Source organism: Epargyreus clarus, unplaced genomic scaffold (genome assembly GCF_041222505.1).
Source record: "Epargyreus clarus isolate Ecla_fem2 unplaced genomic scaffold, WU_Ecla_fem_2.2 ptg000031l, whole genome shotgun sequence".
Taxonomy (NCBI): Eukaryota; Metazoa; Arthropoda; class Insecta; order Lepidoptera; family Hesperiidae; genus Epargyreus; species Epargyreus clarus.
In genome coordinates, this window is record NW_027332236.1 from 9,447,897 (window position 1) to 9,463,442 (window position 15,546).

Consider the following 15,546-nt stretch of genomic DNA (forward strand, 5'->3'; position numbering starts at 1 on the left):
CCGACCTCAGGTAGAAATACCTAATCCTATCTGGGGTTGATTACAAATGTCCATGGGTGGAAGTAGCCACTTACCATCAGGTGGACTGCATGCTCATCTGCTACTCCTATATTATAAAAAAAAAATACCTGATGGTAAGTTACTGCTGCCGATGGACATCTGTAATCAACCCCACATAGGATTAGCGTTCTACCTGAGGTCGGTTATAGATGCTTTCCTATCCCTACGTTATTGGAACGCCTCGAATTAGTGTGTCTCCCTCACTAAGTATACCTTGCAAACCGTAACACAACAGCAATTAACACTGCTATTAATAGGCAGAAATAAGTGTAGTGATGGTAACTACGGAGTAGAACCACAGAGGTTTCTACAACCTTAAAAACTACCATCAAACATAATTAGAAAATATTTGACGTCCACTTTAAAATTTACTTTAAAAATGACTTATTGTATACTATAGTTAGGGTTGCCACCTTTTTTTTCTAAAGATAAAGTATATTGATTATTATAGGTAGGAAAAAAAAGTACATAATATCAAAATAGAGTACACTTTATTTTTTCCTATTAATATATTTTAAATTAAGGGATGTCGCGCTGGCGAGTGACGACATCGATTCAGCACCAATCGATAAATGTTGTTTAAAGAAAAAATACCTACGACTGAACTTTTAAATCAAATCATGCGAAATAAAAGTATTTTCGTGTACTTTATTGTTCTCATACAGTATAGAGTACAATTATGTGAAATAACATACAATACTTTATTAAAAAGTACGGGTGGCTACCCTAACTATAGTAGACCCATGGATAGAATCTGTAAGTACATAACTGAATAATATGAGGTAGTATTAAGTAAATAGTTTGAAAATTAATTAAGTTAATCTTTCAAAAGTGTTTCTATCATATCACAATAGCATCCAAGTAACGTTTCAAATTCTGACATGACGATATTTCGGTAAAATTAAAGAATACAGATTATTTGGCTAAATTAATTGGCATTAGGTAGCTAAAAATTAAATTCACTTAGAAGATCTTAAGCTTTTGTTTCCTTGAAAGACTTAAATTAACTATGGTTAAGGGGACATAAATTAAGTTTACCGACTCATGCAGACATCTGTGTGTCCACTCAAAGGACGGGCTCTTTGTCAAAAATTAAAATCTTAAAACTATGCGCCTCAGGATGCAAAGTCACCCATCCTAATAAATTCCCAAACTATGGGAAACACACATTTTCATACGCCATAGCAAAATTCTATTCGTACTGCCTCAACCATTCCAAAAATCAGAAATGATGTAAAATCAAAAATCTTCACCCAGATACAATCCGTATGTTATCGTAGTACAATCGAGAATTCTATGGCTAATTATGGCGCAGTAAGTCATTAAGTCTTAAGGGATGCTATTCAAGATGTTGCAGACGGTACATCGATAACAAAAGATTTAAGTACCCAAGAAGAGGATTTAAAGGAAGCCGTAATACATTATCAGAAAGTAGAATTTACGATAACGAGGATTAAAGACATAAGTTGGCAATTTACAAGGGTATAAGGGCAGGTAAAGAAATTCGAACATTTGAGGGATGAAAAAAACAAGGGTCGAATTTAAGATACAAAGCATGGTGTCGGCGTCACGCTGCGCGATGGATGGACTGCGGATGCAGTTTTAGATTTTTCTGAAGATTTCGAAAATGACTCCGAGACAGTTAATTGAATTTGAACATTTTGGAGAGATTTTTGCTAAGATTGTAAGTTTGGTATGTTTATGACTAATAAAGTCTGCAGTTAAAGTAGCTATAGAAAATAGTGACTTCCATGAAAAAGATAGTAATTAAACCACGATGGTAAAATGTTTTGCGTTGATTACCTTCTTGATTTAGTAATAAAGGGAGATTTAAATTTGAATTACAATGCGTCTAACAAGTGCGTTCCGGTTTTTAGATCGAATTAGGGGAAGATGCCGAAGCTATAAAACTCCTTAACTTCCATTTAATAAAACGACATCTGCATAAAACAATCTATTCAGAATAAACACTGACAAAAAGTCCGATGAAACACATTGCATCGGTGTAAAAAATGTGAAAAAACTCGATTTACATTTGAGATTTTAGGATCTCTAGTGGCTTGAATTAAGGCACCATTTGGAGTAACTTGACGTATCTCAGACGTTTTTATTTGATATCCGAAAAAAAGTCAGGCGCCCACATCTTCCGACAGGAAGAGGAACTTATTTGATTATATTAAACATTAGATATCGATGTGAAAAAAATATCGAACCAGGTGCATACCTTTGTTTTTCTAGCCTCACCATTGTTTGTTTTGTAATATCCGACCAAGGAACCACCCTTTCATTTAGTGCTAAAAAGAATATTTTTTGCCGAAAAAAATCAGGACCACACATTTTTTAGCCAGTAGCCAAAAGAAGCTTTTTATTGTTTTGTAAAAAGCAATATTTGAAAGAGAAAGTTTTGTTTTTTGTAAGCGTATGGAATTCAAGTTTTTGAATAAGAGTCTATGAAGGGTTGTTTGCTATTATTTTTTGATTTTATTACTTTTTTACACAACTCTTTAAAGTGAAGTAAAGCTTCCATTTTGGTGCAACTGCTGTAAAAATAATCCAGGTATTAATTTAAGCTTGAATATGTTCTATTATATTGAAATTAAGCTATTAACTACTATTCAGTATTAGATACTTAAGTTCACGTATTACATAGTATTATCTACTTACAAATACCACAGAGTATCTACTGGCTAGCACTATGACGTTAAACTTGATGAGTTTTTATTTATTCTTATATAAAACAATGACGTCATTATCCAGTTAAGTTTAAACACGAAATTTCCAATATCTACAATGAAATTATGATCTTCATTCACAAGAAATACTAATCAAAATTACCTAGTTACATTATCAGCTGTGCACCAATCCCAGAAATCAGTTTTATTCTCGCATTCAAGCCGAATCCGGTTTCAAACATTTGCGTGATGGATGATCGGGCACTTGCACGCGCGTTGCTATCACCATCCGTCTCGATTTTATGTTCTACATCTCCAAATTTATTGCTTACTTCACTATCCATTGCTGCTTCAACTTCAACGTTAATCATATCATCATAAATAACTACAGCAATGTAGTTAAAAGAAACATTACAATCGAAACGTTTGATGTAATTCGGTCATTATAGTGATGAGCCATAGGTCGTGTAGACCAAAATGGCTCCCAAAATACAGGTTCGGTGGTAATGGACCACGTAGGAAATTAGGTACATGCATCAGTATGATGTATTAACGATCTGAGGGAAGGAAGTGAAGTCCATTACTCTATGAATCTTGTACCGATAATGCATAACCCAAGACATATTTATATTATAAATTTTGAAATGAGACACAAAAAATATGACTTTAGATAAGTATAAACCGGATTAAATTTAAAATTGCAAACAAAACAAAGATATTTTATTGTGCTGTAATTTCAAAAATATAAATATATTGTCTTAATTAAATGTACTAATTAGGCGATATACCGTACATTATATAAAGGTAATTTAAATGCAATAGTAAAAAAGATGTTATTCAAGTAATTTTAAATGCAATTATGGAAATCAATGTTGACGGCATAATAAGTCCAAATTAGAATAAATTCGTCGACAAAAACCTGACAATCAAAATAATATATTTAATTTACTTAAGTAGTTAAGAATGAACGTGTTAAATCTAACTAGTATTTTATTTAATAAATAATGTACTGATGATGTATGTGATGTACTGTTTCACAATGTCACACGCTTTTTATTAATAATCAATCCAATCTTCTAGCTAAGATCGATATTTGAAATTTGTCAAATTGATAAATTTCGATCTCCAGTGGTCAAAATTTGCATAAATTGAGTATAAATAATAGGCGATACTAGACATTGTAAAATACCTAATGTAAAAAAATACCTAAAGATTACGTATCGTTAAAGCCGCTAATTGAATTTAAAAAATCTTTAAATAGGACTAATTGGCAAAACTTATATATAAAATTCTCGTGACACAATGTTAGTTACCGTACTCCTCCGAAACGGCTTTACCGATTTTCACCAAATTTATATGCATATTCAGTAGGTCTGAGAATCAGCTACTATCTATTTTTCTTACCCTTAAGTAATAAGTGGTTTTTAACATTTTTTATTTGTATGTCAGCTAGTAATTTAAAAGGAAATATAACTATTAAATAAGTTCAATAACTTAAATAAATATATTAACTAAAACAACTTAGATATTGATAAAGAGGAACTAAAATAATAAAAAATATTAATTTAAATATCAATACAATAACTTGGAGATTGTGGAATAGGAACTAAAAATAACAAAAATCAATTTGTATATCAATAAAAACACTTGTCTCAAATCTGATCTATTTAAGACACCTGATGGTATAAATAATGAAGTCTTATCGACATTCTAGTTCCGCACCCTTACAGGTGACTTTTATAAGAAATAAAAAATACCATTCAAGCAATTGTTGTCAAACCCTTGCTATACTCGTTACGTCACAAAAAATAAAACGAGTCATAGAAACTAAAAAATGGGGGATGAAAACGAAATTTGAAGTCGTAAAAACAAAAGTGTTAAAAAGTATTGTTTGAACACTTTTTTAATACAAACAATACAGTGACGTAGATGTAGCAATAAATGTGTAAAAAAGTTTTTTCTTTTTTTTGTAATACTGAAACATTGTTTGCACGTGTTTAAACGAAATAATGGTTGGAAGCTTCAAAATTTGATAACCAAAAGATTTAATTAGGTAGAAAAGAATTTACCGTCATCGTACTCATTTTTATATTGGTGGTCTCAGTAGATAAATAACTTTGAAGAAAGACGCTATAGGCTGCAGTCCATCTCCAACATTTATACCTATAATGGCATCCATGGATAGAGGCATTAGTGCTATACTAGATCACCTGGCACTTCTATCAACATCTGCATCCAACCATTTGGGAGTCTGTCCTATTTAGTGGTTACTCATAATAAAACTTTACCCACTGTGTAAGCTTCTATACTTTGAAAAAACCGAACAAAGTTTTCAATCATTTTATGGTCCTACCTATAGTAACTTTCTTTTAAAAAATTGCTTTTACGAGGACCTTTGTTTCTTTACTCACTCTCTGTTTTACGATTTTTACGACACTAATCCAAAAACTTTCGATTTTACTTATTATAAGTACAGACTCGCCGACAATTTTTATTGGACCACAATAAAACGATTCTAAAACTTTACTACTGCCATCTTAGATAAGACGTGATTAGAGGATGTGCCGATTTATTAAACAAAAAAGGATTTGTCTTCTATTTAAAAGAAACTAAAAATTACAGAAGCTATAAAATACTTTTTCATCCAGCTTTTTAAGTTTGTCTTTATGTGAACTTTTTTCATGTTATTTTAATACAATAATGAAGCTGAATAATATTAAAATACTTTTGCAACCTTTGAATGGATATTTCTACTAAGTTCCCGTACAGGGGTTGTCTATAATGTCTATTATATCTATGGATTTTATTTGCTGAAGTCCATAGACGAAGTCTTCAAATTTACCATACTAGACCTATAATACACTTAACTAATATATAATTTATTATATATACTTACATATTTGATAGAAAATAGATTTTATGATTAATTCTAAGTATAAGTTTACAACTTAAAATGAAAATTGACTTAGAAATTATTTCCTTTTGATTTTAAATATAAAGTAAGGTAACTACAGATTTTTAATAAAATTAGTATTACACTTTTTGAAGAAAATAGTGGTACGTAGATCTATCTTACTTTAATCATTTTACTACGTAAGCAAACATTTATGCAAACTATATTAGAATTAAAATAAACCGGATAGTAACAAGGAAATTAATTGTTGTTTTTCATGCCGCGATTAAGTAAAAATTTAAGGAAACAATTTACTTAACGCTAAATAATAATTGTGTTTCTCCGAGCAAGGTGTTTGTTACACTTCAAGTATTATATAATTATGCTATTAATATACGAGTTATTTTTTATCAGACCATACTAGACATTTCCCATGGCTTCACTTGTTATTCTGTTTTGGTGGAGAAAGACTTCTAACTTATTATTTTTTTATAAAAATAATGGTAATTCTTTGATATTTAGTCTTTGAGATAAATTATCGTCCAGAAATTGTATTGGATTTTACTATAAAAATTGTCAAAATTTGTCCAAAGCTTTTTTAATAGTATCTAGAACCTATATATTTTCTCTATATTTCTTAATTATTTTGGAATTTCTGGAATCATCGATTCCAGAATACGTATAGTTCCTATATTTTTCTATCGTCTCACTAAAATTAGGTATTTTTTTAAGTAAGATTTTTGTGACCTATTTCAAAGTGTGTTATACCTTTTCTATTTACTATTTGAATGAATGTATTATTATTCATTTTTATACCAAACTGGTATTTTCTAAACCGTTCTCCACATCACCTTTGTTACGTAATCCAACAATATTAAAATAGGGTCCATTAGACCCCTAACTGTCCGGTTCGATGTCCTGCGTCTATCGGGACATCTGCTTCGGAACGTTCATATGCATTGCATGCATATAATTAATAAATATGCGTATCACTTACTTTATTGATCATATCATTAGTTTCAACGTCGCTAACTAATGGTCTAACACCTGTTGAGTTTTCTTTGCTTTTATTTGTTTCATGGATGCCTATGATTATTATGACAGATTTATTAACAACGATTTGTTTAAAAGTAGAGACTAGTCAATGTCACTTAAGTTCAAATCTGACATTTTCGACAGCTTTTACTATTTTATATTTTTCTTAAGTTACAGATCTTTTTCTTATTTCTGTTTTTAATGATTGTGATTCAAAATTATCTTTACTCACATACCTAATGGTGATTACATCAAAGGACCTTGTAGCTAATGCCATCATATTCCTAGTTACATGGTTCATTACGCGAATGAAAAAAAGTTAAAACCAAGAAGATCGATTCCTGTCGGATCCAACGCTGCATACTATTAAGCACCCTCATTTACGTCTGGTCAATGACAGCCCTGTTTTAATCAATAACTTCTTTTTCGCGCGTCGCCCTTGGTTTTTTTTCCCCGGCGCGACTTTTTCTGCGCGTATTTCTCTTAATATTATGTGTCAATCAGTTCGCGGTTTTTTCTACGAGACCCCCGCGTCCATCGTCTTACCTCGTTTTCGTCAATTCCGCAAAAAGCTCGGCAAAAAAGGCAAAAGCTCGACCAAAAAATCGTCTACCGAACAGTATCTCGTATCGCCGGTCTTGTAGCCATTTTAATTATTATTTAATACCGAGGGACGAGCACGTGGCGACGCGCACCATCTCGCTCCCCCCAACGGAGGCTGGACGCGCCACCGCTCGCCGTCCCCCTCGCTCCGAGCCCACTTACACACATAAAAATCGTGAATAATAAAAAAATGTGTACACATTTTTTTCGCTTAACCACCGCTTGGCTGTGTGCGTACGGCCTCACGCCGCTAGAGAGGGAAAACGCTATTCAAGAGAGCGGTGCGACCGGCCCCCCACTCCGATTTTTTAAGCTCCGCTGTCGATGTTGGCGTCCGTGTGATTTTTTTCATTTTATGTGTTAGTGTACCCCTCGCCGGTGTAGTTCACTTTTTCTACTATAGATCTGAATTTCAGTCTCGTTTTTGCCGCGTCGGTCTAAAGGCGGGCGAACGGGCGTTTTGTATTGCATTTTTGTTGTCGACGCGAGTAGCCGGCGGCTCGGTACGTCTCAGCTTAGTCGAGCCCGGAGAAGCTAGCTTTTTGTGCGAGCACATGTCGTCTTGAGGTGTCCTTACACTCGCGCTACTGCAGGCCGGTGCACGCGCGAATCTCCGAGTGCGAAAAGGACGGAACGTCACATCACGTGTGGATATCTTACCCACAACTATAGTAAAAATTACATAGCACACTAAAATATTGGCCACAAAAAATCTGGCAATTTGGATCCTAGTAACGACGCTCGGCATTCATAATTTTACCTCAGGGTCAACAGTACGGTTCGCTGTTTTTTGGTCGCCGGCTTTTTTAAATGTTTATTTGCCAGGAGCACGTGGATTTTTTGAGATATTTTGGCGATAAAGCCCCGGACTGTTGCCTTTCGGACGTGTTGTGACACTAGTGTTACCTTTATTATGTGATATATATTTTTAGTGACATTTAGATAGGAACAAACTGTGATTTATAATGGTGATATAGTTGACGGAGTATAGAAGATTTTGAATAGATACAGGTATGTTGTATTTTTATTTAATTTTTGTGATTAATTTGGAGGTAGGTGGCGTGTTGGTCGGGGGAGTATTCCCCCTGCTGGGTGGCGAGGGATTTTTACGTAAGATCTCCCTCGGTTGAGATTGATGTTGTAATTGCGGGAGTGGGACGCGGCGGTCGCCGTCTGTCAAGCGCGACCTTGAATTATGCCCGGACTATAAATACGGAAATATTTTCGTGCAACGTTACGTTCCATGATATTTTCGAATTTATTTCGGCTATGGCTTTCGTGTACGCGGCCATTGTTTATCTATATTTTGATATTATTATCTGTGCCACCTGCCTCGAAATATAAATATTTTCATAGATATATTTTTTTAGATTACATTAAGTAAATTATTGTTACGAAAATGCTTATAATGTTGTTAAACGTAATTTGGGTTTGTTGATAAAATAAACTTAAAAATTCCTACTGATATGACTGCGGATTTTTTTAAAATTAATTATATCCGATAACTTATCGGAAGATGACTGTTGTATTCCATATAAATATAATATAATAAATGAAACCCATTCGATATGTTATTCCTAATAATTTATATACATACGTTTGTTAATAAATTAAGACTATGTGATAACATTTTATTTTTGGTAAATAGCTCACTAAAAGGTATATCAATTTTTCAAAAAAGATAAAATAAACCTGTTGAACAGCCTTTTACGTGTTTAGTTGATTAGAGAATTACTAATATTTTAGTAAATGCACATTTTAATTAGAAATACAGACAGTTAAACGATTAGGAAATGGCTTAAATTGGGTGTTACATTATACCTAGGTACTTAGTATTTATATTTTTTGTACCTATTGGTATTCTTCATTACATTTTAATTCTAGGACTACATAACTTAGGCAATATTATTATTTAATACAATAAAATTTCGTCTTACAGAAAAAAATATTTTTTTATCAAAAACAAACTCAAATATCACTTATTGGTAAGAATAAGAAGCCATTGTAAAACATAAATAATATATTTTTAAAATTATGTCAAATTATATTCTTACCTATAGTTTTTCTTGTGAGTCATACCTACTTATTAAAATCCAAATTAGGTGGTTATCTTTGCTGGATCTAAACATTCGTACTTAATTAAAAATATGAGGTACAGTCAGGAAGAAAATAACGTAATCGTCATTTGAAATCCTTATTTAAATTTTTCAAATCATACCATAAAAATATTACAATAGAATTTGATTTGAAAGAAACAAATTACTGTCATGATATGAAGACAATTTAATAATAAACACCTGGTCATAAATAAATCAAATGATTAGCCTGTCCTTGTCACCTACACATGTAAGACAGACAAAAATCTAGATTAGCACTAAAACCCTAATTATAGCCTAAAGCTTAAAGTCTTAATGCATTAGATCTTTGCTATAATTACTAACAAATCAAACCTCACACACCAAGCGTTAACAAAAAACCTAATTACTCGTTTTGAGCCACTTCCTAATCTAAACTCGTATGTAATGATTACGAATCTCGAAGTCGATCAAGTGTGGGGCCCGGCACTATACATCACCAAATTAACTATCCCATGTACACACAATATAACCTTTATTACAACCACACTAAGTTTATTATCAAGAATACGCCAGCAAAGTCACTTGGCTAAGTATTCTATATGCGCAATTATTATCTTTGACAGCCGTGTATGGCAGGCCTGTACGTACAGTCGTCGTCAAATATAATTACTTCGTTGGAAATACACGAAAGAATTACTTAAAATCTTGGGTGTTCTCTCACTGTGACGTACAAATAGCAGACCTAGTAAATACCCGTTTTATTTAAAGCTACTAAATAATACTGCTTATTTTATGTAAAACTATGATAACTCTGACGGCAAAAGTAGTATTTTCTGACGTGTAAATTTAAAAGCTGTGTCCGTTAATAGTGAAATAAATCGAAGGAATGACGTTTCCGTTCAACGGGTTAAGAACTAATCATTATCTACAGTCACATTGTGGCACGTCTGTACTCTGTACTGGCAATGTGATTATCGAAGCCTTATTCGATGCGGCATGTGGGCTAGGGGCTAGATCATTGACACAACCTACGCGACTGCTCGTCACCTGCTTGCCACAGAAAAAAAACGTCACTTTTTTATTCTTCAAATCTAGTTTTAAATAGACAAACAACCGGCCTAAGCCACTTTGCTTCTATGATGGCAATATCTGTAAGGAATTTTTCGCTTCAGTGTACCCAGCTAGTAACGAGTATGACAACATTTTGAGCATTATTGTAATATTTGATATGTAACTCCTGAACATGAGTGATAAGATTACAATTTTTTGCAGCGAACAGAACGGAGGATCTCGAAAAATTCCATGACACACAAAACGAAGGATACCAAGAGAATATTAAGACAGAAACCATATATTTTTATAACATAGTGCCAAATATCAAGTTAGATACGATACATTTGTAATATAATTTAGATAGAATTTTTAAAGAAATCCAACAAAGATGATGGAAGGAAGGACTATCGATTACAGGCCGGATGGCGGTGGCTTAGATTACCATAACTCCCCTCTCATGGCGGAGATACCTGTAGATAATTATTCGCATATCCATAGGAGTATAGAGCACCTCAGATCAATAGGGGTGCCGCCTCCTTTAGACCCGCATAGGCACTTAGCAACGAACCTAACGGACTTAAGGAGATACGAACATCCCGATGACATACCAGAAATCAAGCCGTCCGTATTAAGATTATCGGAATTCAAGACTGGTATTCACGAGATAAGAGTCGAGCAGGAGAACGACGTGCAACGGCAGATGACTCCCCACGACGACGGGCCCAAGGGATACAGCGCACCCTCCACACCCCTCTCTGAAAATGGCGGGCACATCCAGGAAGAGAAGGTCAGAATTTTTTGTTTGATGTTATTAATAAATCAAATTATTAATGCTTATCCTTGAACACTTCGGAAGTTTTCGCGGTTGTTTGACGTCATGCGGCAGGTAATGTTAGGTTCATCACATTGTTCGTTAGTAAAATTATTGTTGAGAATCACGATGCGGGCGTCTTGTTCCGTGTACTAAGCCATTAATCTTCTGATGATCCTCGCAACTTTTTCGGCTTCAAATCGTTATAATAATGCATTAATGTTTATGGCAACTTCCTTATTTAACTCTAACTTCAATTCTTTGGTTTGGATTTCGTGTGTCTAAAGTTCTTCCTTGTGGTTAAGACTTTACCACTTGACTGCTTGGTTTTCGAGAGCCCTTGTTAGATCGATGTTGACATAACTTTTTGCTTCCGTATTTCTTTAGCGTCTCGATTTAACCTATCTATAAGAACCTCTTCACTATATACGTTCAATGCTAAGTACTTAAACGGCATGCTCTTTGTCACTCTGATCCACACTTTCAAAATTCGTTAATAGGAAGTCCATAAACATATTTCATTGTCTCGTTGTAATCTTCGATTCAAATCCAACTAGATTCAAGGTCTCTTTAAATCTTACAAGATTCGAAACTCGTTTCTCATTCATAGCATTCCAGTTTTATGCAATTCTAATTCGCTAGAATACTTAGAAAAATTGTTAAAGCATTTTTCTTTATTACAAATTTTGTTACCAACGTATTTTAATTTTTAAGTTTAAAGAATCAATGATCAAAGTATATTTAGATATTTGGCGAATGAATCTCATACACGAAGGCTCTTTAAAAAGCCATTGGAACTCATCAAAATTTTCAATCTCGGTAATAACAAAAACTCGAACAACATCCATAACCGGGTTTGTAATGAGCAAAAACGTGTCTCGAAGAACAAATTCGGCAACGTATGTAATACAGCGTTAGATGAGTACGGATGCGCCTTGAGCCGCCAAGGTCGCGTCGGGTCGTACAGAGGTTATACAATACCTACCTTAATGCAATTACACAGATAAGCACAGTTTTCGTGAATTTTGATTTGGAATTCATTTTCCGGGGCGATAACGATCGTTTGAATATTTTAATGCAATTATCATTCGGGCACCATTCTGTTCTCTCAGAGTGTTTCGATTGAATCTGTACCTAAACTTACCGTGTTATTTACTTCTAATAAGATTATTAGAATGAAATATTCTAAATCTACTTTACATATGAACTTGCTATTAGGAATTTTTAAGTCTTTCCCATTTTCAAATTATACCAAATTTACTCTTATTTCAACCCCTACCACTAAGCTGACGCTTTGATCTTTCATAAAGTTATTTATAACTAATATTATTGTTTAAAACTTGTTAATCTTTAAATAAATTGTACGGTAGTTTACATTTAGCATATGTTTATGTAAACAAACTTATAATATTGTTTCAAATTAGGTACAAAAAAAACTCTTCAAAAAAGGTGCAAAAAGAGCTCTCTTTCAAAGCCGACGATGCATTGGCGACTCTGGTGTTGCAAATGTCCATAGGCGACGTTAACTACTTTCCATCAGGTAGCATGTCTGCTTTATCGTCAGGTTCAAATATTAAAAAAAACACTGTGCGCCTATAACCCATTTATTGAAGATATTACTTTTATGTGTTACATAAGAAATTTATTCGCCTCTCCTGTATATTGTGTCTCAAAAAATAAATTCATTCGAAAACATCCAGCGACATTTTGAGCTGCAAAATGTTTTTTCACGGCGATATCAAATGAAAATACATTTATGTTGATAAGATTCCGCCGTGACCCCCGATCGCCGAAACGGCAAGGCCTGCGATAAGTACAACAGACATCTTATTATATTTATATATATATTATGTATAAACTTGAAAAGTTTATTTTTATATCTATTACGCAAGTGGCCTGGAACCGCGTGGCTCTATATTAAGTTTTGTTTTGGCAACTTATTTGAATCTGTTCGAATAAGTTTAAAAGTAGTTGACGTCTTGTAAGTGTTAGGTCTATTTAGAATTGTACATGTACGTAGACATCAGTAGCTTATAGGAATAAAAAAAAATCAATATGTTAATTTTTCTTCAAAAGTTCTTAAGGTCGTAAAGATAATAAAATTTATGGTTTATTATCTGTCTTAATTATTTTAATCTGTTTAAAAATGTACACTTGTTACCTGCCTTAAATTGGGCTATCAGAAAAACAATAAATCGAAAAAAAAATTGATTTAATCATAAATATATTTCTGTGGTTACAAATTTATCAAACACATACTAATAATCAGGAAAAAATAAGAGCCTAAAATAAATTAAAAAAAAACAAAATCAATAATCATCTACTAACACAATAGATCGCCAATACCTATTCTACGTACAGTCTATTATTATTACACGCTAATGTTTAGTCTACGGTTCATAGCTACTATCTAGATGACAAATACTTGTTTGCCCAATGTCATTCTCGACTGGATATCGAACCCGGAACCAGTAATAGACAATTACTTGATACGTGCACGTAGATTTTAATTTTGCTAACCTAATTTATTTACCCTTAATAAGGGGTGAACATGTACAATGTAGGTACATATGTAGGATGCCAATGTTTTTTATTTATCTTTTTATAATATAGGTGTAGCAGACAAGCATGCAGTCCACCTGATGGTAAGTGGCTACTCCCCATGGACATCTGTAATCAACCCCAGATATGATTAGATATTCCTACCTGAGTTCGGCCACCGATGCGCCGCTACCCCTGAGGACTAAGCTGGAACGTCTCGGAAAAGTATGTCTCCTTACCACACCCTTCAAAACGTAACACAGCAGCGCCTAACACTGCTGTTATTAGGCAGAAATAGGTATGGCGGTGGTGCCGCCGGAGTCGAACTACAAAGGGTTCTACCTTCATATGCAAGTCAGTCGTATCCACACCCTTCCATCGAAACACAGGCCTACTTCACGCTAGAATTAGAAATGGCGACCATACCACCTTTATAGAACCCTACTGTGTTTATCAAATACCAGCTGACCCGGCAAACTTTGTACCACCTCAAAATCTATTTATCAAATATATATCATATAAAATATAGCCTATGTTACTCGTGGATAATGTAGCTTTCGAATGGTGAAAGAATTTTTATATCACGGCGTGCGTAAATTGACGTTTTACGCACGCTTCGCGTGCGCAAAACCCCCATTTCCGACCCCGTAATATAAAATTTTATACAACACGCGGACGAAAAATGTTTTTCTGACTCGTGTGATTGCAGTCCTCGCCTGCGGCTCGGCCTGCAAACTCACACTTGTCAGAAAAAAATTTTTCGTCCTCGTATTGTAATGTACTATTAATATCGGTCCAGTAGTTTTTGAGCCTATTCATTACAACCAAACAAACAAACAAAGTTTTCCTCTTTATAATATTAGTGTAGACTAATTCATAATTTATTGTCAATAGCACTTAGTGTAATTAAAGTTAATACTGATAATTATGAGTTAAACTAGGAAATCCGTTGGCATATGAAGGAAGTGGAGTACCTACAGTATTGAAGTAAATTATAATTAAATTAGAGTTTAAATTAAAATTGTATTAAAACACAAATTTGATATTTATCACATTAACATTCAACCCGGGAAGACGCAACATCTTTCTGTCTATTAACAGCAGTGTTAACCTGCTGTGTTCTGGTTTGAAGGGTAGTAAAGAAAACATACTTATCCGAGGATCTCCAACTTAGTTCACAAAGTAGCAATTTACCTATGGCCAACCTCAGGTACGACTCTAATCCTATCTGGGATTGATTACAGATGTTCATGAGCGGCACTTAGCAATTACAATCAGAGGGGCTACCACCTTTTAAAAACGAAAGTTTTATTTCCTCCTTAAAACAGTAAAATATTCGGTCATACACAGTTGAACAAACTTAAACCCTTATTAATTTTTCGCTTATCCATTGTATAAAACCAACTGAAATTGTCATATTTTGCATAAAAAGTTAAATTTCCTGCAAAAAAGTAAAAGTATGATTATAATAATATTGTTTTAAGAGGTGGTAATAACCCCCAGGACTGAATTATTTTGCTACTTCTAATAAATATAAAAAAAATATATTTACCTACTGAAGACATATGCACAGTGGTTCACTTTTGGTATATATTAGGTCTATCTATTTAATATATTTGCACACCCGTGGTGCTAAAGTGTATGCAAATATACGTAGGTAGTATGCATATATAACATATTAATTTGTTAGTGTTTCGTATACATTATCTATTGAATAAAACTTAGAATTAGTTATGAGTCGACTGACTTCATGAAACATGAAGTTTGCACAAAATTTCCTTATATTATGTGGTGGAAAAG

The 15,546-nt window shown here is 33.6% G+C and overlaps 1 protein-coding gene across 6 annotated transcripts in view; it reads left to right on the top strand.

The window, feature by feature from the left end:
• LOC140754665 (zinc finger protein rotund) overlaps nucleotides 1–15,546 on the top strand; it is a 239,842-nt gene that overhangs the window by 182,406 nt on the left and 41,890 nt on the right. Inside the window, exons 1-2 of one of the 6 annotated variants that reach the window (XM_073089695.1) lie at nucleotides 7,630–8,274; nucleotides 10,614–11,181. The exons of the other annotated variants lie outside the window; for them this stretch is intronic. Coding sequence (XP_072945796.1) covers nucleotides 10,783–11,181 — 399 coding nt within the window. The 5' untranslated portion in view covers nucleotides 7,630–8,274; nucleotides 10,614–10,782. Of the gene's footprint in view, nucleotides 1–7,629; nucleotides 8,275–10,613; nucleotides 11,182–15,546 lie in introns of those variants that run through there. 6 annotated transcript variants of the gene reach the window in all.